This window comes from Halichoeres trimaculatus, unplaced genomic scaffold (genome assembly GCF_033239565.1).
Source record: "Halichoeres trimaculatus isolate MK-OKI-2021-1 unplaced genomic scaffold, fHalTri1.1 fHalTri1_scaffold_20, whole genome shotgun sequence".
In the NCBI taxonomy this organism is placed as follows: Eukaryota; Metazoa; Chordata; class Actinopteri; order Labriformes; family Labridae; genus Halichoeres; species Halichoeres trimaculatus.
The window spans coordinates 28,552,185-28,576,168 of record NW_027437198.1 but is presented as its reverse complement, the minus strand read 5'-3'; the positions used below and the strand labels follow the sequence as shown (position 1 = coordinate 28,576,168).

At 47.8% G+C, this 23,984-nt stretch overlaps 1 protein-coding gene across 20 annotated transcripts in view; it reads right to left on the bottom strand.

The window, feature by feature from the left end:
• cacna1aa (calcium channel, voltage-dependent, P/Q type, alpha 1A subunit, a) overlaps positions 1-23,984 on the bottom strand; it is an 85,751-nt gene that overhangs the window by 34,454 nt on the left and 27,313 nt on the right. For 11 of the 20 annotated variants that reach the window (XM_074697241.1, XM_074697225.1, XM_074697239.1 and 8 more), the window contains exons 4-26: positions 20,803-20,894; positions 20,092-20,244; positions 19,777-19,964; positions 17,731-17,834; positions 17,510-17,625; positions 16,157-16,201; positions 15,969-16,052; positions 14,767-14,973; positions 14,241-14,353; positions 14,008-14,120; positions 13,204-13,335; positions 12,796-12,868; positions 12,417-12,534; positions 12,078-12,145; positions 11,827-11,933; positions 8,689-8,739; positions 7,779-7,959; positions 6,781-7,391; positions 6,348-6,697; positions 6,125-6,260; positions 5,922-6,051; positions 5,730-5,789; positions 5,473-5,579 (exon numbers count right to left, since the gene is read on the bottom strand). In XM_074697241.1, the coding sequence (XP_074553342.1) occupies positions 5,473-5,579; positions 5,730-5,789; positions 5,922-6,051; positions 6,125-6,260; positions 6,348-6,697; positions 6,781-7,391; positions 7,779-7,959; positions 8,689-8,739; positions 11,827-11,933; positions 12,078-12,145; positions 12,417-12,534; positions 12,796-12,868; positions 13,204-13,335; positions 14,008-14,120; positions 14,241-14,353; positions 14,767-14,973; positions 15,969-16,052; positions 16,157-16,201; positions 17,510-17,625; positions 17,731-17,834; positions 19,777-19,964; positions 20,092-20,244; positions 20,803-20,894 (3,339 nt within the window). The remainder of the gene's footprint in view (positions 1-5,472; positions 5,580-5,729; positions 5,790-5,921; positions 6,052-6,124; positions 6,261-6,347; positions 6,698-6,780; positions 7,392-7,778; positions 7,960-8,688; positions 8,740-11,826; positions 11,934-12,077; positions 12,146-12,416; positions 12,535-12,795; positions 12,869-13,203; positions 13,336-14,007; positions 14,121-14,240; positions 14,354-14,766; positions 14,974-15,968; positions 16,053-16,156; positions 16,202-17,509; positions 17,626-17,730; positions 17,835-19,776; positions 19,965-20,091; positions 20,245-20,802; positions 20,895-23,984) is intronic. The other 9 variants (XM_074697245.1, XM_074697238.1, XM_074697242.1 and 6 more) reach the window with 5 other exon arrangements.

Here is a 23,984-nt window from a genome sequence, read left to right as displayed (position 1 = left end):
ACGCTCACTTCCTGTTACGCGTCTCAGCATCACAGGAAACTGATCCTAACCCGCCCTCTTCTCTTAAAGCGACAGCGTCGTAAGTCAGTTTCTACGCACTGTCCCTTTAAGAGAAACATGACTCCAGGTCTGAGGATCAGGATGCTGAGGTCAAAGGTCACTGAGATGGTGTGTGTGTGTGTGTGTGTGTGTGTGTGTGTGTCTGACTCTGCGTCTCTATCGACCTGAGAGGAAACAGGAACGCTGGAGTCTCTGAGTCTCACTCAACGAAACGACCTGCGTCTGAGGATCAGGTGAGTCTGAATCGGAGCGTTTCCATGGTGAACAATGATCAGACGAGTACAGAGAGTCAGCGGTGGATGGATGATGGATGGATGATGGATGATGGATGATGGACAGAGACGTGTGATCAGAAGAACAGGCGCTGAGAGTGCAGAGGGAGGAAATGTGGAGGAAAAAGAGAGAAGGACTTTACCCGCCGCCGCTGCTGCCGGTCCGAGCGGAGAAATGAGAAGAGAGGTGAAGACAGCGAGGCCGAGAGACAAAAAGACAACAGGTGGGAGAGAGAAACAGGATGGGACACGGAGAGGAGGAAAAACCACATGGGACAGAGAGAAAACAGGAAGACAAGGTCCCCAGACCAGCCCCCTAACAAACACTCTGACCACTCCTCAGCTCCTTCCTGTGGGTAAAAACCTGGACCTGTTTGATCCAGACTAACTAAACCTGGTCTCTGAGTCCAGGTCTCAGGAGCGGGGCTCAGGAGGCCCAGACACCAGCAGCGGTTTGGAGCGGACTAATCAGATCTGATGAGCCATAAACGCTGCAGAGCGTTTCTGCAGATTGGATTATGGAGCTCTCTGGATGTGAAGGAGTCTTTCCTGATGTGGTTTAAGACTTCACGGGTCCAGGTGACTCCAGGGTCCGTCTTTATGTTAAAGGTCCCATATTCTGCAAAAGTCACTTTATTAAGTCTTTCAGTGAAATGTGTGGGTCTTTGTCTTTCCTCCCAGCCCACAAAATGTGATATTTAATGACCAAACCTGTTCTTAGTAGAGCTTAATGTAAAATCCTGACCTAAAACCAGCTGTTTGGATTTGGGGGATTTGCTGGCGTCAGCGATTCCCTTTTTTGACCAATCAGGAACAAGTCTCCACTCCCCTCCCCAAATGCTGAAGTTGAAGAGCCATCACTGCTCTGTTTTTGGCTGTAAACAGCCACATAGCTCCATGCTCAAGCTTCCCATCTCTGAAGAAGACAGACTAAGTGTCTAGAGTTCATTTATCAGGAAATGTTCCAGCTACACTCAGTAAAACTGAGCATGTGTGTGCTAGTCACTTCACGGCCGACTGCTTTTCCAACTTTGGACAGTCCAACAGAGGGCTAGCCAATAGACTGGTCCTGAATCCAGGCGCATTACCAACCATCCTCCAACAAACCTGGGACCCTGGAAATGTGAGTATTTTAAATGCTGTGTGCTGTGGAGCAGATGGAAGAGCTTTTCCTCAGTGTCCCCCCTGTCTCTGTGTTAGCTTCAGGATGCTAACTTTAGCTGCAGTTAGCCTGTTGTTTTAGCCTGTAATGTTACGGTAAAGGAGCTTCTCTGTTTTCTAAACATTGTGCACTCGGAGCTCGTGGCGCCGCTCTCAGTGACGTGGAAGAGCGGGGCGGTATCAGCGGTGGCTCATTTACATATGAAGGCCACGCCCACTAAATCAGAGCGTTCTGAACAGAGGGGCTATGAGAGCCTGGAAACAATGCTGCTGTGCTTGATTTATTGGCTTTTTGGACCAAAACATGTTACTACCATTTCATGAAGACATCAATGATCCAGATTAAACTGAGGGAAGGAGCAGGAGATGGGAACTTTAACAGACTGGGACTAATCATCAGATCTGGTGTCAGTCTGCTCTGCTGCTCTGAAACATCCACAGATCTGCTGAGATTTAACGACACAGGTAACAGAGAGGAGCTGTGTGTTTAATCTGTCCTCTAAAATAATCCAGGAGAGCTCAGAGATTACAGACAGAGAGGAAGAAACAGCCAAACAGAAACATCACAGTCAGAGACACAGACACAGAGACAGGTTCATGTGAGACACAGAGACAAACAGGAGTTAAAGAGGAGAGACAGAGATGGTTCAGGACCAGGAGAAAACCCTGACTGAGGACGGCACCTCCACTGGACCCTGCAGCACCTGAAAGACCTAAGTCCTCCTCTGGCCTCCTGTGAAGAGAAGCTCAGCTCAGAGTTGGTCAGAAAGAGTTTCACCTCCTCGTCGCTCAGACTGGACCGGTCTGAGCAGCAGGAGTCAGGACTGCTCCTCCACAGGAGGAGGACACCTTTATGGTCTCACTCAAACTGAGAGGAGCCAGAGGAGCTCAGAGGCTCTAACCTCAGTTTCCCTCTGTGCGGTGAAGCTTAGAGAAGCTGAAAGAAAAGGAGCTGAACGCTAAACGTGATGATGATACGTCCTCTCAGCCGGCGTCCGCTCCGACCTCAGAGCAACGAGAAACAAACCTCAGACTCTGAGCGTCCGAGGTCGAGTGGGAGGAAAATCAGCCTATCATACGATCAGGATGTGGTTTTTTAATAACTGACTTTTCTTACTCTTTGTTTCTGAGCCGGGTTAAAAAAAAAAGTTGGGATGTCAGATCTTTGAACAAATCGTAAAAACTGACTCATGTGATTTTGATTTTTTGGTTCCAGATAAAGTCTGTAGACATCATCATCATCATCATCATCATCATCATCATCATCATCATCATCATCATCATTTAACTGTATCACTTGGTCTGGAGTTAAATAACAAACTATAATATCTCAGGAATAAAAACACTGTGGTTTAATCCAGCGGCCCTGACCTGTGGGAGGGAACAGGATGCTCTTAGTTCCTTAAAGATCCGGGTCCGGATCAGTCTCATCTGACCCGGATCAGCTGATTCTCTAACACACAGATCCTTATCTCCTCCTCTAACATGCAAAAGCATGGAAGTGAATCACGCTTCATGCTTTGACTCAGCGACGCCGGGCGCCGTCACTCTGGAGTCGGTCCGGGCTCATGCAGAGGAAGAGGTCAGAGTACCTGCTCGGCCGCCGCGGTGCAGCTTGGCGCCGGCTCAGGGCGACCTGGCCTGGCGTGGGAGGGGCCTGTTACTCTGAACGCCCTGGGCACTAAAGGGTTACAGGTGCAAAGGGTGGTCCTCACCTCTCACACGGGGGAGGAGTCAGGGAGCAGGGGATGCTGGGATACGATTTTTTTTTATTTTGGAGCTTTGGGATTGGTGGAGGTGCTGAAATGTCAGGATGGAGGGAGGAAGGAGAGAGGAGGAAGGAGACAGGAGGAAGGAGAGAGGAGGAAGGAGAGAGGAGGAAGGAGAGAGGAGGGAGGGGAGAGGAGGAAGGAGACAGGGGGAAGGAGAGAAGAAGAGGAAGGAGAGAGGAAGCAGGAGAGAGGAGGAAGGAGAGAAGAGGAGGAAGGAGACAGGAGGAAGGAGAGAGGAGGAAGGAGAGAGGAGGGAGGAGAGAGGAGGAAGGAGAGAAGAGGAAGGAGACAGGAGGAAGGAGACAGGAGGAAGGAGAGAAGAAGAGGAAGGAGAGAGGAGGGAGGGGAGAGGAGGAAGGAGACAGGAGGAAGGAGAGAAGAAGAGGAAGGAGAGAGGAGGAAGGAGACAGGAGGAAGGAGAGAGGAGGAAGGAGAGAGGAGGGAGGAGAGAGGAGGAAGGAGAGAAGAGGAAGGAGACAGGAGGAAGGAGAGAGGAGGAGGAAGGAGACAGGAGGAAGGAGAGAAGAAGAGGAAGGAGAGAGGAGGAGGAAGGAGAGAAGAGGAAGGAGACAGGAGGAAGGAGAGAAGAGGAGGAAGGAGAGAGGAGGAAGGAGAGAGGAGGGAGGAGACAGGAGGAAGGAGAGAAGAAGAGGAAGGAGACAGGAGGAAGGAGAGAGGAGGAAGGAGAGAAGAGGAAGGAGAGAAGAGGAAGGAGACAGGAGGAAGGAGACAGGAGGAAGGAGAGAAGAAGAGGAAGGAGAGAGGAGGAAGGAGAGAGGAGGAAGGAGAGAGGAGGAAGGAGAGAAGAAGAGGAAGGAGAGAGGAAGAAGGAGAGAGGAAGAGGAAGGAGAGAGGAAGAAGGAGAGAGGAGGAAGGAGAGAGGAGGAAGGAGAGAGGAGGAAGGAGAGAGGAGGAAGGAGAGAAGAGGAAGGAGAGAGGAAGGAGACAGGAGGAAGGAGAGAGGAGGAAGGAGAGAGGAGGAAGGAGACAGGAGGAAGGAGACAGGAGGAAGGAGAGAGGAGGAAGGAGAGAGGAGGGAGGGGAGAGGAGGAAGGAGACAGGAGGAAGGAGAAAGGAGGGAGGGGAGAGGAGGAAGGAGAGAGGAGGAAGGAGAGAAGAAGAGGAAGGAGAGAAGAGGAAGGAGACAGGAGGAAGGAGAGAGGAGGAAGGAGAGAGGAGGGAGGAGAGAGGAGGAAGGAGAGAAGAGGAAGGAGACAGGAGGAAGGAGACAGGAGGAAGGAGAGAAGAAGAGGAAGGAGAGAGGAGGAAGGAGAGAGGAGGAAGGAGAGAGGAGGAAGGAGAGAAGAAGAGGAAGGAGAGAGGAAGAAGGAGAGAGGAAGAGGAAGGAGAGAGGAAGAAGGAGAGAGGAGGAAGGAGAGAGGAGGAAGGAGAGAGGAGGAAGGAGAGAGGAGGAAGGAGAGAAGAGGAAGGAGAGAGGAAGGAGACAGGAGGAAGGAGAGAGGAGGAAGGAGAGAGGAGGAAGGAGACAGGAGGAAGGAGACAGGAGGAAGGAGAGAGGAGGAAGGAGAGAGGAGGGAGGGGAGAGGAGGAAGGAGACAGGAGGAAGGAGAAAGGAGGGAGGGGAGAGGAGGAAGGAGAGAGGAGGAAGGAGAGAAGAAGAGGAAGGAGAGAAGAGGAAGGAGACAGGAGGAAGGAGAGGAGGAAGGAGACAGGAGGAAGGAGACAGGAGGAAGGAGAGAGGAAGGAGACAGGAGGAAGGAGAGAGGAGGAAGAGGAGAGGAGGAAGAGGAGAGGAGGAAGGAGAGAAGAGGAGGAAGGAGACAGGAGGAGGGAGAGGAGGAAGGAGACAGGAGGAAGGAGACAGGAGGAAGGAGAGAGGAAGGAGACAGGAGGAAGGAGAGAGGAGGAAGGAGAGAGGAGGAAGGAGAGAAGAGGAAGGAGAGAGGAAGGAGACAGGAGGAAGGAGAGAGGAGGAAGGAGAGAGGAGGAAGGAGACAGGAGGAAGGAGAGAGGAGGAAGGAGAGAGGAGGAAGGAGACAGGAGGAAGGAGAGAAGAGGAGGCAGCAGAAATGGCGAACTGTGGAGAATCGGCCATTTTGAAGCTCAGGTGAGAGAAAGGTGAGGGACACAGAGACGGACAGAGGATGAGTGAGCAGGAAATGATTTAGGGAAGGAGAGAAGGAAAGGAAGAGAGGAGGAGAGATGAGGAGGGGGTGAGAGGAGAGGACAGCGGGAGGGAAACTTACGTGAAGGCGAAGGCCACCAGAGCACCACTAACCACTATAAAGTCAAGGATGTTCCACAAGTCCCGGAAATAAGAGCCCTGGTGCAGGACCAGCCCCAGATCCACCATCTGAGAGGGGGAGGGGGGGAGGAGAGGGGGGAGGAGAGGGGGAGAAAGAGGAGGAGAAAACACAGTCATGGAGAGAGACGCCCTGAGAGGAGGATCTGTCCTCTAACGGTCTCCTGGGTCCAGGTTTTGGAGGTCCCTGGTCCCTCTTACCTTCACCAGCATCTCAAACGTGAACACTCCCGTGAACACGTAGTCGAAGTACCGCAGCACCTGTAAGAGCGAGACAGAGACCTGTGATTGGACGGTTTGCTCTGAGGGGGGGTCAAAGGTGAATCAACTCGCCAACGCCACAGGAAACAGTTTTAATAAAAGATGGTTCTGGACTCAGGTGAAGTTTCTCACGTTGTTGCGCGGGGACTCGGGCCACACGGGGTCTTCAGCCGCCAGCGCGATGCTGCTCATGGCGATGACCAGCAGGATGCACATCTCAAAGTAGCGCAGCGTGCAGACGTAGTGACAGGCGCGCCGAAACCTGGAAGCACAGAGAGCGTCAGATCAGCTGTTTCCTGCCCCCCCACGGGCTGGATATTGGACCCGGGTCTTACGGGTTGGTGGTGGACAGGATGAACATGGAGCTGAAGGGGGGCATGGGTCTGGGTCCTCCTTCTCCTCCCTTCTCGTCGTCGTCGTCGTCCTTGTCCTCCTTCGCCGGCAGGGGCTCGGTGTTGGCGTTCTTGTTGACTGGATCAGAGAGGGAAACACGCGTTAGAGGTTTCTGCGTTGGCTCTGACAGGAAGTTCACAGAGACCTGAGGAATCGAACCCTCACCCTGCAGCTTGGCGTTGGTGGAGGGGAAGATGGGCATGTCCACGGCCGTGTAGTCGGGGTGCGACATCCTGATGACGCTGTTGGCGCGGTGATGAGCGATGCTCCCGTAGCTGTCCAGGGTGACCATGCTCCCGTGGGCGCTGCTGTTAGCCAGGTGGAGGGCGGACCCGAACGCCGGGGCCACGGCGTGGTTGCTGAGCGGGTTGGGGTGCCCGTCGCCGGGCGGCGTGGAGCCAGAGACCAGCTTGGTGTTCATGAGGTTGTCCATGTCCTCGCTGTACTGGCTGTCCTGGCGGGTCAGGCTCTTCTGGATGGGCCGCGTGGTCGACAGGTTGGGGGCGCTGCACTCCCTGAAAGACAAACGCAGGTTAGTCCACCCACGGCGGCGGCGAGGAGGAGTAATCTGAGGGATCAGCCGCCATGATGAACTCACTTCCTCCTGTGAGGACACATCCTCTTCCCCTCGCTCCTCCTTGTTCTCCTCTCGCCGCCGTCTCCTGCTCCCTCCTGCTCTCCTCCTTCTCCACCTCCCTCCACCCCTCTGCTCTTATGTCTCCCTGTCCTCCCTGCTCCTCCCCCGCCCTCCTCGCCCTCCTCTGCACTCTTTCGATGCGACCTGGGCCTCCTGTGCTCCGACTGGCCTCCTCCTCTGCTGCCGCTCCGCGTGTGGTGATGGCGCCTGGACGGCCGCTCCTCCGAGCCCGGCCCGGGGATCACCGTGGCGTCCAGCCGGACGTGGGAGGAGTGATGGTGGTGCTCGCTCCTGCGGCTCCGCCTGCTCTCTGTGGACTCCCCGCGCTCCAGGGGGGGCCTGGCTGGACCTGAGCCTCCGCCACCGCCACCACCTCCCACTTGGCTGCCGTGTTCGTGGAGGCGTGTTTGTCTGCGGAGCTCGTCGGCGGGATGCTGCTGGCTGAAACAGCGGTCTGAGCTGTTGGCCGTCGTCTTGTTGGTGTTGTTGTTGCGGTTCTCATGAGGGTCGACCACCAGGGGGCGGTCCAGGTGGGTCTTCATGTCAGGGCGCACGTTACGGGCAAAGTTCACCTGAGAGGAGAGGAGAAGAGAGGAGAGGAGAGGAGGAGAGGAGAGGAGGAGAGGAGAGGAGGAGAGGAGAGGAGGAAAGGAGAGGAGGAGAGGAGAGGAGGAGAGGAGGAGAGGAGAGGAGGAGAGGAGAGGAGGAGAGGAGGAAAGGAGGAGAGGAGAGGAGGAAAGGAGAGGAGTTAACTCTCATGGTCCCGGCTGCAGAGACCTCAGGAACCTTCAGCTCCTGGTCTCAGGTCTCTGTATGCTCAGATATGTAGGGGGGGGGGGGGGGGGGGGGTTTGGGGTTTGGGGATGAATGATGAGGCGTTCAGGGACAATCAGTAAAATCAGTATCATCACTGCCAGCTCTTGTGTACACTGATAGCACAAGTCTAGGGCCTTCGTTGCCTTGTCCTTTACGTTGTTGTGCTCCTCCCTCCCCGTCCTTGCCTTCCAGCGATCGTCGGGGTCCAGCTCGTTGTACAGCGCCTCGCGGCTCGACACCAGCGTCTGCCTCCTCAGCTCCTTGGTGCGCTGCTCCCACACGGACTTGTTGATCCCCTTGGCGTTGTTCTTCTGCTGCTCCTTACTGCGAACGAAGCAGGCGGAGAGAGACGGGGGTTCATGGCGTTAGGAGGCGTTCAGGGACAGGTGAGTGTGAGCAGCTGTACACAGAAAGCCGTGAGGATGAGGTGAAAACAAACACTAAATGTTCAAGTACGTAAAATAGCCAGGACACAAAGACACACTGGGGCCACAGACAGCAAAGGGTCGACCTGCTGGACCTAAGAGGCTCTACACAACCACAGACGGTGTCCACACAGCTTGTCAAAGCGTCCAGCTTTGGTAAACCATGTGGGGACACGGGTGGAGGATCACTAAGGTCATCGTCTGTCTGAGCCGTCTCTGGATTTTCCCGCCCAAAGTTTGAGACCGTCAGTGATCGGCCCTCAGGATCCCACCTGACCTCCTGAGGATAGACAGCCGCGCCGTGTCTGATCAAACCCTAAAATTCAGTCACCACCTTCTTTTTCCCTCCTCAACTTCTACCAGGGACCTGCTATCGCTCTCCTATCTCAGGCCAATTCGTCCACAGCAGAGCTACGTCGTGCTGCGAGGAGCAGGCAACAGAAAAGAGGAGAATCAAAAAAAGCTGCACAACGAAAACAGCTAAAGAAAGCTAAAGGTGTGTCGCTAAGAGAAAGGAAAGGAAAGAAGGAAAGGAGGAAAGGAGGCTGCTCTAAAACACAGAGGAAAGCAGGGATGGCTGAGTCGGTCAACAGAAGGGTCAGAAATGAAGAAACGAGTAAATAAATACCAGTCCAGAAAGGGGTCGACAGCGCTGTGACACTCACTGTGAACTTTGTTGCTGAGGAGGGAAACAGCTGGTGAGTGAGATGACACCAAAAACACAAAGAAAGTAACCAACGTCTGCTCACACACACACACACACACACACACACACACACACACACACACACACACACACACACACACACACACACACACACACACACACACACACCTACACACACACACACACACACACACACACTCACACACACCTATCATGGTTAAAACAACAGGCTGCAGATTAAAACTGAGGAACACAGAAAAACATGTTCATGAAAAGGAAAAACTCAGCATTTTGGAATGCAACCCTTCACACACACACGCACACAGACACACACACACACACTCTCATATTTCATGTCTCTTGCGTCAGTCCCTGCTCCTGTGTGACCGTTGCTGCCCGTCCTGATCGCTCTTTTATCTCCTTCAGGATCTGTCTCCTGTCGTCCTGTCGGCCTCTGGACCAGCGCTCAACAACTCAGCGAGTTTAAACCAAACTCACAGTGCAAGGCAACGCAATTTCAAATAACAAAGGCTACAACTACCAAAACAAAAAAAATCTGAATCCTTCCTATTTAAGAATATACACAGCACTTTTAAAAACTACACACTGTTCCTTTAAAAACTACACACTGTTCCTTTAAAAACTACACACTGTTCCTTTAAAAACTACACACTGCACTTTTACAAAACTACACACTGTACCTTTAAGAATACACACTGCACTTTCAAAAACTACACACTGTTCCTTTAAAAACTACACACTGTTCCTTTAAAAACTACACACTGCACTTTTAAAAACTACACACTGTACCTTTAAGAATACACACTGCACTTTCAAAAACTACACACTGTTCCTTTAAAAACTACACACTGTACCTTAAAGAATACTTACTAGACCTTCAAAAACTACACACTGCACCTTTATAAACTACACACTGAAGATTAAAAAAACTACACACAATACCTTCAAAACTACTCACTGTACCTTTACAACTACTCATTGTACCTTAAAAAACTGAATACTGTACCTTTAAGAATACTCACTGTACCTCTAAAAACTACACACTGCACCTTCAAAAACTTCACACTGTACCTTTTAAACTACACACTGCACCTTAAAAAACTACACACTGCACCTTTAAAAACTACACACTGCACCTTAAAAAACTACACACTGCAACTTAAAAATTACGCAATGCACCTTTAAAAACTACACACTGCACCTTAAAAAACTACACACTGCACCTTTAAAAACTACACACTGCACCTTAAAAAACTACACACTGCACCTTAAAAAACTACGCACTGCACCTTTAAAAACTACACACTGCACCTTAAAAAACTACACACTGCACCTTAAAAAACTACGCACTGCACCTTTAAAAACTACACACTGCACCTTCAAAAACTACACACTGTACCTTAAAAAATGAATTCTGTACCTTTTAGAATACTCACTGTTCCTCTAAAAACTACACACTGCACCTTTAAAAACTACACACTGCACCTTCAAAAACTACGCACTGCACCTTTAAAAACTACACACTGCACCTTTAAAAACTACACACTGCACCTTAAAAAACTACGCACTGCACCTTTAAAAACTACACACTGCACCTTAAAAAACTACACACTGCACCTTTAAAAACTACACACTGCACCTTAAAAAACTACACACTGCACCTTTAAAAACTACACACTGCACCTTAAAAAACTAAGCACTGCACCTTAAAAAACTACACTATTACCTTTAAAAACTGCACACTGTTTCTTTAAAAACATTTAATTTCTAGTTTCAAACACTTAAACTCAGTTTCACAGTGAATAATGTTATTAGACATTATATTAAACATGTTGCTGAAGTATGATGGAAATAACTGCAGAAACACAGGGAGACCCTCAGATTAGATTAGATTTGATTAAAATAGAATAGATCAGATTAGATCAGATCAGATTAGATCAGATCAGATTAGATCAGATCAGATTAGATCAGATTAGATCAGATCAGATCAGATTATATCAGATCAGATTATATCAGATCAGATTAGATTAGATCAGATTAGATTAGATCAGATTATATCAGATTAGATTAGATCAGATTAGATTAGATTAGATTAGTTTAGCTCAGATTGTGTGGATTGTTTAATCTCTAAGCGTTGTCACTGTCTCTGTCCCTGGGAGCGTTTCTCCCGCCCTCTGCTCCTCCCTGTGTCTGTGACAGATCCTGGATCAGAGATGCTCCACGCTCCGCTGACGGCCCACTCTCCTAATCCCTGCCTGGAAATCTCAGCTGGAGTTTAGACTCATCCCTCATCCTGCCGCAGGAATTAAGGATTTGGAGTCACACGGCTCAGAGTACAGCTCCAGAAAATACGCAGAAAAAAAACCAACAACCAAATTAAGTCAGAGCGTCCTCCAACAGGATCAGTGAGGACGGAGCAGGACGCAGAGTTAGAGACAGCTTCACACTCTTTCACACACACGCAGCACACACACAAATAAAACACATGATACACATAAGAGTTAACTGTTCTGGGCTCCAAGTCCTGTGTGTGTGTGTGTGTGTGTGTGTAGCGACACAGTCTGTGTGTGATATAAAGTTGACACAGGCCGTCGTATCAAAGAGCTAAAGGTCAGAGCTGTGTGTGGAGTGTGTGAGCAGACCGAGGCCCCGCTGAGCTTTATAAGGGACAGACCACAGTGTGTGTGTGTGTGTGTGTGTGTGTGTGTGTGTGTGTGTGTGTGTGTGTGTGTGTGTGGACAGAGTGCAGAGGAACCTGTCTGAGTGATGTGTTTCAGGGAAACTCCTCTCCATGACCTGACAGACAGACGAGTTTCTCCATCAGGGGTTAATGAAGCTATCTGATCTTTCTGTGAGTTAACGTCTGATTTTATTTCATGTCTCCAGCTTTATTTTCACCTGTTCCCAACACTGTGTCTGTTTGATGCTCAGAGCTCCTAAATTTTCACGGTGTTTCAGATTTTAAACGGACAGAGAGTTTCCTTGTTGAGTCTGATTTTCAGAGATGTGCGCCTGGATGTGAAGTGATGTGAAACCGGAGAGCAGGAGGAAAGAGGAGGAAAGAGGTCAGACACTCACGCTGCGATGGAGAGGTTGGCGGCGGACAGGGGGCTAACTTCAGCCACCTCCTTGGCCTTCTGCAGAGCGATCTTCTGACTGGCAGCCTCCTCCTCCTCCTGTTCGTCCTGCAGAGCGAAGGATCAGGAAATCAGAAAGGATCAGGGGGAAGATGCAGATATGGGAGAGAAACTTCAGCAAAACAGAAAGAGAAACTTTGTTCTCTGCAGACTTCAGAAACAGCCTCTGAGTCCAAACGGACTGTACTGTACCTTGGTCAGCTCCTGTGCGTTAGCCAAATTATCCACAGCGATGGCCAAGAACACGTTGAGCAGAGTGTCTGAACACGCAGTTAAAGGAAACGCAGCATGTAGGAGCACTCACCAGCTATCAGGGACTAATTAACGGCTGAAACGCCGCCGTGCTCTGAGCCTTGGCAGGATGGAGTATTGGATGGTTGACAGAGAGCCAAGGTTGTTAGAGCGTATCGCTAACGTGACACTAACACCTGGATTCAGCATCTAGATCACACAGCCAATCAGAAACAACCCTGATCTCTGCATCAGCAGCCACCTCTGCGTCTGAGCCGCTTCACTTTGTTTCAGGGATACAGTTTCCGAAGAGCGTGAGCACGATGAAGAAGACGGAGAAGGCCATGCCCTTGTTGACTCCACCCTGAGACTTGATGCCGTCGTACATCACCATGTTCCAGTCCTCGCCGGTCAGGATCTGACACACACAGAGAGACGCACGTTAAGGTTCAGACTGAATCAACACACACACACACACACACACACACACACACACACACACACACACACACACACACACTGTGGATAGATCAGACCAGGACTAATAATTTCAGGATCTATCCACGTTTCATCACGTCCTCTTTAGACTTTTAATCAGTCCGTCCTGATCCAGCGCTCTCCTTCTCCTCCTCCTCCCTCCTCCTCCCACCTCCCCCCCTGACTCGTGTCCTCTGCTCACCTGGAACACCGTCATTATTGCTGCCGGGAAGGTATCAAAGTTGGTCGGAGGAGTGCCAGTTTCAAAATTAAACCTGGCAGGGGGAAACAAATCGAATGAGAGGCCGACGGGGAGAGAGAGACCAGAGAAAAATCATTTTTAAAGAATTACTCAAAAAAAAAAGAGACAGAGCCAAGCCGGCAATTAACAGAATGAAATCTGTATGAGCACCAGGAGGAGAGGAGAGGAGAGGAGAAGAGGAGAGGAGGAGAGGAGAGGAGAGGAAAGGAGAGGAGAGGAGAGGAGAGGAGAGGAGAGGAGAGGAGAGGAGAGGAGGAGAGGAGAGGAGAGGAGAGGAGGAGAGGAGAGGAGAGGAGAGGAGGAGAGGAGAGGAGAGGAGAGGGGGAAGAGGAGAGGAGGAGCACTGACTGTCCTCCGAAGAGCTGCATGCCCAACAGGGCGAAGACGACGATGAAGAGGAAGAGCAGGAAGAGCAGGCTGATGATGGACTTCATGGAGTTGAGCAGAGAGACCACCAGGTTCCTCAGAGACGCCCAGTACCTGACGGGAAGGAGGAGAGGACGTTTGACAGAGTCTGATCTGACGTCTGGGACAGCATCCACTATTATTTTTATTATTATTTTATTTTATTTATTTTTTTATCATTCTTCTTATTATTATTATTATAATTTTTGTTATTTTTACAATTATTATTATTATTATTATTATTATTATTATTATTATTATTATTATTATTTGTATTATTATTAATATTATTATCATTATAATCATTATGACTCATTTTTTAGATTATTGTTATTTTATTATTATATTATTATTGCTTTATTTTTATTTTTATCATTCTTCTTCTTCTTCTTCTTCTTATTATTATTATTATTATTATTATTATTATTATTATTATTATTTCTATCACTACTTTTTTTATTATTATTATTATTTTATTTTATGTTTTTCATCTTTCTTCTTTTTATTATTATTATTATTATTTTTGATTATTATTATTATAATATTTATTATTGTTATTAATAATATTATTATCATTATTACTATCATTTTTTAATTATTATTATTATCATTTTTATCATTATTATCATTATCATTATTATCATTATTATTATTATTATTATTATTATTATTATTATTATCATTATTATTATTTTTATTATTATTATTATTATTATCATTAATCTGATACAAGAGGAGGAGACTCACTTTGTGACCTTGAAGATCCTCAGTAACCTGAGAGCTCGCAGCACGCTGATGCCGAAGGAGGTGCCCGGCTGGATGATGGACCACAGCACCTCGAAGATGCTCCCACAGATCACCTGAAACATGAGGAGCATGAGTAAATTCTGACTCACAGCTTGTCCTGTAAGAAATAACTGTTCTGCTCCTCTAGGGGCTCCTGCTCCTCCCTGTGCCTCCCCTGAGTGCTGAGGACTCACTATGCAGTCGAAGCAGTTGAAGGAGGAGTTGAGGTAGGCCTGCTTGCCCAGGCCGTACATCTTCACCATCATCTCCGTCAGGAAAATCCCCAGGAAGATGAACTCAGCAAAATCTGCATCAGAGGAGGAAGAGGAGGAAGAGGAGGAGAGAGGAGGAGGAGGATCAGCCTCAAACTGACAGGAAAACAATCAATCATCTGCAGAGGCTCCTCCCACCGCCTGTCTGAAGGTAAAAACATCAGACGAGCAGTTTCTTACTCCTGTGATCTCAGCTGTTTGCTGAGATAAAGAAAATAAACAGTTTCCATGTTTCTTCTTCTTTAACGTTATTTCCTCTCCCACTCCCTCCCTGTAATCTGAGAGGAGCCTGTTTCAGCCTCTGTGGAGCTAATCTGTAACCTGTAATCTGTAATCTGTAACCTGTAATCTGTAATCTGTAATCTGTAATCTGTAATCTGTAATCTGTAATCTGTAACCTGTAATCTGTAATCTGTAACCTGTAATCTGTAATCTCCCTCCTACTCACAGAGGAAGTCTGAGAGCGGGTCCGGCTGGTCGTAGTGCACCACGGCCACGCACATGGTGTTGAGGCCGACCAGGCACAGCACGGTCCAGTAGAAGGCCTGGGACTTCACCACGTGTCGGATCAGGAAGCGAAGACGCCGCTCCCGCCGCTTGAAGGTGGAGCCCTCCAGTTTGGAGCTCTTCAGGCTGGCCCGGGCGAAGGGGGACCCTGCAGGTCCAAGAGAGGCAGAGCGGGTTTTACCACCACAGACTGGGATCACGTGAGAGACCGTACAGGATGAGTTTCATGGTCTGAAGATCGTATGGAGCTGTTACTGTTGCTGAATGATGTGTGTGTGAACTGAGCCATGAATGTGCAGACTGATTTACAAATAAAAACCTCGTCTTAAAAAGCTGAAAACTCTGAGTGTTTTTCTACAGACTGAACTTAAAGTGAGCACAAATCTTCTGAGGCTTCCTATTGGCTGTCTGTGAACAGGTGACCTTTGCTACAGTCCTGCTGTGCACAGAGCAAACCAGTCTGTGAGAGGAGGCTCAGTTTGCCCTGAGCTCTGTCTGCCAGGTGGAGCTACCATCACAGCTCTGTGACTCAGACACTTTCATTTCCACCTCTCTTTGGCTCTTTTGGATTATTTTGAGAAAGACATTTTTATCACTTTTTTCCCACAAAGATCGGCAACATTACACTGAAATTACAGCAGCTGAGGCAGGCTGCTACAAAAAATGTGCACACATCTGTGGATTTGTGCACACCTTTTAAATACTTTACACATTTGCAAATCTGTTTAAACGTTTGTAGATGCATTCATACACACACACATAATTTTGCTGCTATATTAGCTCCATAAGAACGACCCAGCAGTGTGTTTTTGTCTCCATCAGCTGTTGACGTCTGATCTTCTCGACGCTGAACAGGAAAAGTTCAGGTGCTGTAACGACGTCAGCTGACTCATGTTTTAGTTTTTTAAAGGCTCATTTTTCCAGTTCTTCCTGGAAGATTTTCTCATTTATTTTCTGAATAATCTGCGTCACCAAAAAAAGAACATGAATAAAAAAAGAAGAAGGAGACGGAGAGAAAGCTCAGGGCTCTGAGCAGAGAGGAGGAGAGGAGGAGGAGGAGGAGGAGGAGGAGGAGGAGGAGGAGGAGGAGGAGGAGGAGGAGGAGAGGGTCATGTTATGATGATATGTGTGTGTATCTCTTACCCACTGCCAGGTCTCCCTCTCCTTCCTCAGGGTTCAGGAGCTCAGCTTTGCTTTTGTGGTTCTTCGTGGCTCTCCTACGGGAGCCTGTCAGGGACAAAAAGCCATGCTTGTTTAATGTGCTTTGATATTTAAACCTGGTTTAATCACGCTCACAGATAAAGATGGGAAATGAAGAAAGAGGATCATACCGTCATAGTCGTTTTCATTTTCATCATCGGCCAGAATAACCTCCTCTGTAAAACACGTCAGAGAAACATGTTAACTCAGTTCATGGACACGTCAGAGACACATGTTAACTCAGTTCATGGACACGTCTGTCAGCACCAAGTCTGCTCCAGGTAAACCTGCACTAGGGCTACACGCTACAGACTGCTCCTCCTGTTTTTATCCTCTTTGTTTTTATGTAGATCATCTTTTCAGGGAGATCAAAGATCTGTCCTTCCTTTATCTGCTCCTCCCTCCTCCATCCTCCCTCTTATCTCCTCATCTCCTCTGCCCTCAGCCCAGAGGAACAATAACAGGACAGAGAGCGATCAGAGCGTCAGACTGACCCACACAGACCTGGTGTTCAGCGAGGAGGGAGACGGGCTGGAGTTTGAGTTTCTGACTCTCACAGATGAGACGTAGCTCACACCGAGCTGATTGTTCAGCCTCAAGCTGCAGCGTCACACACTCATTCACACACTCATTCACACACTCATTCACACACTCATTCACACACTCATTCACACACTCATTCACACACTCATTCACACACACACATCCTCCCAGTTTGGCGTTCATCTCGAGCTGACAGACTCCTCGTCTCCACCTCTGCTCCATGGTTTCCTCCACGGCCCTGAACACGTACCATCAGCCCATAACTCCCAGCATGCACCTGCAGACTCAGACTGGAGCTCTGGGATCTCACCTCACCACACTACAAAAACTGAAATCTTACCAAGTGTTTTTCTCTTATTTTCAGTAGAAAATTCATTTTTAGACTCAATATGAGCCAAATTCACATGACCAGTCCAGAAACATGTCTTGTTTAAAGTTATTTAAGGACAAAAATGAGCTCTGAATTTCTCGTAACGACTGAAAAAAAATCTGCTAATGGACCAAGAGAAAAGTTACTTGTATTAAGACATTGTTTTAGTCTCAAGGAAATTTTCAAGCAATTTTTTATTTTTCCATTGGCAGATTTTTTTACTGGTTGCAAGCGATTCAAACCTCATTTTTGTCCTCTGATAACTTGAAACAAGACATTTTTCTGGATTGATAAGTTAAAAGTAGCTCATATCGAGTATAAAACCACAATTTTTACTTAAAAAAAGACAAAAACACTCGATAAGGTTTCAGTTTTTTGCAGTGCACTTCTCAAGTTTCTTATGTCAACAAAAAAACACGCTGGAAGTGGGCGGAGCCTACGGACACTTGGCTCTGACAAAATAAGAGAATAAGAGTGTGTGTGTGTGTGTGTGTGTGTGTGTGTGTGTGTGTGTGTGTGTGTGTGTGTGTGTGTGTGTGTGTGTGTGTGTGTGTATGTGTGTTGTACCCACCAGCTTTGCAGATCCACTCCAGGTACCCGTTGAGCTCCCTCTCTATCTGCTGCTGTCTCCTCAGCTTCAGGAACTCACTCCTGTTCTCCACACGCTCCCTCTCTTTGGCAAACTCCCTACACACACACACACACACACACACACACACACACACAGATATGTTAATGGTGTGCAGAGTAAAACAGTGAACCCAGGACGCTCTGTGTCCTCCTCGCTCTCACCCTGACAACACTCCCAGCACCAGGTTGAGCATGAAGAAGGAGCCGATGATGATGAGGGGGATGAAGTACATCCAGTTCCAGGCGCTCCCTGAGGCGTCGTTGCTCTGAAACACACACAGCAGACGTTCAGCATCAGAGGAATCAGTGTTTGTTTGTCTCCTCTCACTGGAAACACTTTGTTGCTAACAGCGTTAGCTTTAGCTGCTGTCTCTTTAAGACTCCCCGCTCCACAAACCCCCCTCTCTCTGATTGGCCAGCTCTCTGGAGCCCTGTGGAGGTCTGAGCTTGTGTTAAAGTTTGATAATCTGCACACGCTGCGTCTGACCATCCAGCTCTGTCCCTGAGTGTAAACCACGGTCAGCTGATCACCCCCTCTTTAAAGCCTCATGACTCAAACACAGGGGCTGATCATATGTGTCCTCATGGCCGACTCGCTCTCAGAAAGTGTTTGTATTGTTCAGAGATTTAAGGAGGACGTCAAAAAACGCTGTCAGCACGTCACAGACTGTCCACAAACAGCCGATCCTGCGGCGGCGGCGGCGGCTGCGGCGGCGTCCTCGCTCTGGTGAGAGAATCATCAGCAGCAGCTCGACATGATTCTGCTTTATGTCGTCTTAATAAGTAAATGCATATCTGCCACTCTGTTTAGCTGCTCAGCGCAGAGTGAATAATGTATAACACCTGCTTCAGTCCCTCCTCTCTGTCCCGCTGTCCACACGCTCACTCCTCGTCTCCTTCCCTTACCTTCCTCTCCCCTTGATGCCACCTCCTCCTTTCCTTTCTCCCTCCATCCTTCTCCCTGTCAAAGATCTGCCTCTGTATTGATTCCTCATTTCACCCTCTCCTTCTTACAGACCCTCTCCTCTTCCTCCCTCTGTGTGCTCCATTTCTCCCCTTCGTCCCTCCTCCTCTCCTCCTCTCCTCCCTCCTCTCCTCCCTCCATCTTTCCTCCTTCCTCTCGCTGAGCTGCTGTGCACCCAATGTACCGCAGACCCTTTTTTCTACCATTAAACTTTTATCGCTCCCCTCCCCGGCAGCTGCAAGAATAACTTGGGCTGAACAGGCCCTTTTAAATATAGAGCAGCAGCGGGAAGGAGGGACGGGGGGGAGGCGGGGGGAGACGAGGAGCGGGAAAAGAGAGGGGGGAGATAAGGAGAAAAGACGGAACAAAGGAAGGAAACGAGCAATTAGAGGAAAAAGAGGAGCTGAAAGGGAGAGCAGGGGAAAAGGAGGCCTACAGTAACACTCAGAGACTCTCATCCTCCTCCGGTCTCCAAGCAACCGTTGCCACTGACAGCGGGAACGATTCAGTCCTGAACATGAGTAATGACACCGTGCAAGACCTGACTCTTATTTTATGGGTGGATGCACACTGCGAACAGGTGAAAATCATTAGAATTTGACTCGTTTCTGCAGAAAAATCCTCCTGGTTGGTTTGGCGTCAGACTCAGAACGTCACGGGCAGAAAAACACAAACACACCTGAGGTCAGGTGGACTCAAAATACACTCAACGCTGTTTAAATCTGTCTGCACGGCCACGTCTAACAGGAAGATAAGATAAGGATGTCAATATGACAAAACAGGGTCTGAATATTCTCCCATATGTCTGATTTTCACACCACTGCATATTCATGAGTCCTAACAATTCTTAAAAAAAATAAATTGATAAATAAATAAATAGATAAATAAATAAAAAAATAGATAAATAGCTAGATAGATAAATGAATACATAGATAGATAAATAAATAAATACATGGATAGATAAATGAATACATAGATAGATAAATAAATAAATAAATAAATAAATAAATAAATAGATAAATAAATAGACAGGCCTCCAGAGGGCTGGCCAATCAGATTTAGACAAATGGTGAAGTGATGTTTTCTGAAATACCAGTTTGGGGAAAACAGGGGTTTTATAGCTGTGAATCCTGTAAAGCTACTATGGGGGCCCTTAGAGGACAAAATAAAGCTGTGAAAAAGGAACAGTACCCCTCTTTAAAGTCCGTCTTCTCTGCTTTAACCTGCGGCTCAGCAGGACTCACCCAGTAGAGCAGCTCGGTCCAGCCCTCCATGGTGATACACTGGAAGACGGTGAGGATGGCGAACAGGATGTTGTCAAACTGGGTGATGCCGTAGTTGGGTCCCAGCCAGTACCCTCGGCAGGTGGTGCCCACCGGACACAGCCGTGACGGAGGCTCCGTCCCACACGGGAACTCCTCTTTGATCTCACCTGGAGGAGGAAACGGTGAAGAGGACTCAGACACAGAAAGACCACAGACGCTCACATTTTAGCTCAGACCCAGTCTGTGGATCAGGGGGTGCGGCTCCCCTGATGACATCACTGCAGACGGCGTTACCTGTGTGATTGTCGAAGCAGGTGGTGTGGAATTTGCCCATGTAGAACTCCAGGCCGATGATGGCGAACATGAGGATGGCGAAGAAAAGGAGCAGGCCGATCTGCAGCAGGGGGATCATGGCCTTCATGATGGATTTGAGCACCACCTGCAGGCCTGGAGGACACAGTGCAGACAGAGTCAGACTCCCAGGTGAGCTGATCTGAACCCTGAGGTTCACGTGCTCTGTTTCTAATCTCAGATTCATCTCAGATCAAACGTTGGACGGACACAAACACAGTTTCTGAGCTCAAACGTTGATCTGGGACTCTGTGCAGTTTCTGTCGGGGCTGGGGACTTTTCTGATGAGTAAGCTCAGTTTGTGTTGGGCTCTGTGCTGCTGTCCCAGCTATTAATATCCCTGCAGTGGAGCTGGAGCACTTCGGACATGAAACAGTCAAAGGGGGCAGAGCGGGCTCAGGAGGACCTCCTTCACTGGACCACGTTGGGCACAGGATGCAGAAAAACACAGAGACTAAAAAAACACAGCTAAAAATCATCTCAGTGGTTTTCAGAATAACTGAGACTCAGAGAAAGACTGAATCTGTGTGAGTGAAAAATGAATCATATCCTATCTGCAACAAACACCAGCACAGGAAGTCAGTGGGGGGTGCTTTGGCTTCACTTTTGGGCAGAGGGTGGAGGTTTATTTCCCTGTGATGAGGAGTTACTTACTGGGAATACCGGACACCAGTTTGAGGGGCCGTAACACGCGCACAGCCCTGAGGGTCCGCAGGTCGAAGTCTGAGCCCACGGTGGACAGGATCCTACAGGAGGAGACACATGAAGAGGATCAATCTCTGAGCCAATCACGCTCCTGACTGTCAGTCAGCCTCCCTCTGCTCCCCCCGACTCTCACAGATACACACCTTGACAAACACACACATGTTTAAACACAGCGCGGGTCATTAGGAGCGGAGTCTGTATGTAAATCCTGTCAGAGCTGCTCTGATCGATACGGCTGACAGAGAAGCAGGACTCAGGGTGTTTCAGACCAGGAGGGGACGGGCTGGGACGGACAGAGGGACAACAAGACGAAGGAGGGGGGATGGAGTGATGGGGAGGAGAGCCAGGAGGGCAGGGAGGAGGGCAGAGGAGGAGGAGGGGGAGAAACGCTGACCTTCCTCTTTCTGTCTATTCTTATTCTTCATACGTTTGTTTGTCTTGGAGCTGTCGCAGGGCTGCAGAGGAAACGTGCCGTGGAGTGTTCCTGCACCTGCATCACACTCATCCTCCAATAAAGACTGTAAGCATGGTGTGTGTGTGTGTGTGTGTGTGTGTGTGTGTGTGTGTGTGTGCACTCAGGAGGTTTAAGATGTCCCCTCACACTGCCAGACTTCCAGTCAGTCTCTGAGTCTGACGCACGCTGTGAATCATCCTCTCCCTCTCTGGTTGCGTTGACACATTTCTACTTTCCACCAAGAGGCCCAGTGACACAGCAGAGCCTTAATCACAGCTTCAGCCTGTGCTGCTGCGCTGCTGCGCTGCTGCGCTGCTGCGCTGCTGTGCTGCTGCTTTGCTGCGCTGCTTTGCTGCTTTGCTGCTTTGCTGCTTTGCTGCTTTGCTGCTTTGCTGCTTTGCTGCTTTGCTGCTTTGCTGCTTTGCTTGGAAACCTCCAGGACAGTCAGGAAGGGAAGGGAACACAGGCCCAGGATCTCTGGGCGGAGATTTACCGCGCGCTGCATGAATCCTGGATCAGGTTACCAGGAAGCCCCCTCCGCTGTGGGCCGGGGTCCTTGTAATGACATTGTGTGAGATCAGATGTCTGATCAGGTGCTGAGCGGTAACTGAGGACTTCCTGGTTTGATCATATGAAAAAAAATCTGCTTGTATGACAAAGAATCAGGCAGTTGGAGCTTTAAAGATCAACTCACTAATCATAATTTTTAACACTTGCAGAGATTTCTTCACAGATTGGACGCTCAAAGAGGAGCTGGAGTCAAAGCAGAGCTGCATCACAGAAATCGAGTTATGGTATGAAAGTGTTCAGAGGCGTTAGCTGCAGCTCAGGATCACAGATAGAGAGCAGCATTGATGAGGATGAAGATTAAAAAAATTAAAATAATAAGGATAAGGATAATTGTGTTAAAAATGTGTAAAATGATGATAAGAATGATAAATATGATCATTATAATGATGATGATTGTGAGAAAAATGATAACGCTGATGTTGATGATAAATGTATTGATGATGATAATGAAATGATAACAAAAAAAGATAATAACATTGACATTGATGATAATTTTAAGGATGATGATGATGAGTGTGATGATGGAAATGATGATGAGAATGTTAAAGAGATGATGATGATGATGCTGAGGATGACAAAATTGTTGGTGATGTTTATGTCTATGATACTAATGATGATAGAGATGATGACGATGCTAATTATGCTAAGAATGATGATGATGATAATGATGATGAAGACAATGGTAAGAGGGGATGATGATGATGATACTGAATATGAAGATGATGATGATGATGATGATGATGATGATGATGATGATGATGATGATGATGATGAAGACAATGGCACTTGTGTTGGTGATTATGATGATGGTGGTGATAATAGAGATGATGATGATGATGATGAAGACAATTGCACTGATGTTGATGACAATGATAAGGCTGATGATGATGATGATGATGATGAAGATAATGATGTGACGATGATGATAAAGACAATGGTAGCTGGGATGATGATGATGATGATGATGATGATGGTAAAGATGATGATGATGTTGATGATGATGATGATGATGATGATGATGATGATGATGATGATGATTAAACTGAGGATGATGATGATGATGATGAAGATAATGGTACTGATGTTGGTGATGATGATGATAATGATGATGGTGATGATGATGATAAAGACAATGGTAAGTAGGGATGATGATGATAATACTGGGAATGGAGGTGATAATGATGATGATGATGGTGATGATGTTGATTAAACTGAGAATTATGATGATGATGAGGATGATGATGATAACACTGGGAATGAAGATGATGATGATTATGATGATGATGATGTCAATAAAACTGAGAATGATGATGATGAGAATGATGATGAAGACAGTATTGGTTGGGATAATGATGTGGATGATGATGATGATGATACTGAATGGATGATGATGAAGATAATGGTAGAGATGATGATGTTGACAAAACTGAGAATGATGATGAAGATTAATCCTATGGTAGTGATGTTTTTGAAGATGATGGTGATGATGATAATGATGATGATGATGATGATGATGATGATGGTGATGATGATGATGATGATGATGATGATGTTTATAGAAATTTTGTCCCTAAACGTCGTCACAAACAGTTCCAGGCTGATGAGGCAGTTCCTCATTCACTCCGTCGCCACGGTTACCGGCCCCATTCTCATTCATAAGTGTTTCCATGGCAACAGGGACGTTGGCTCATTGATAGAATCTCGGTATCACCTTGGTAACGGGGCCGAGGGAGGAGCCTGATTGATCTGTTTTTTCTTTCTTCTCGCTTTTCTCTTTTAAGTAAATGTAGCACACACACACACACACACACACACACACACACACACACACACACACACACACACACACACATCTGCAGGGCAAACAGTGCTGTTTGGAGATCAAACATATTGAGTGGGAATAATTTTATTCCTGTATTCACATTAGAAAGTGGGTCATCCTGAACAAACAGTCGAAGCATCTCTCTGCAAACGACAGCTGTGATGTTTCTGAACATCTTATACAACCACATGTAAAACACACACACACACACACACACACACACACACACACACACACACACACACACAAAGACAAATTTACAGCTGCACTGAATGCGGAGAAACA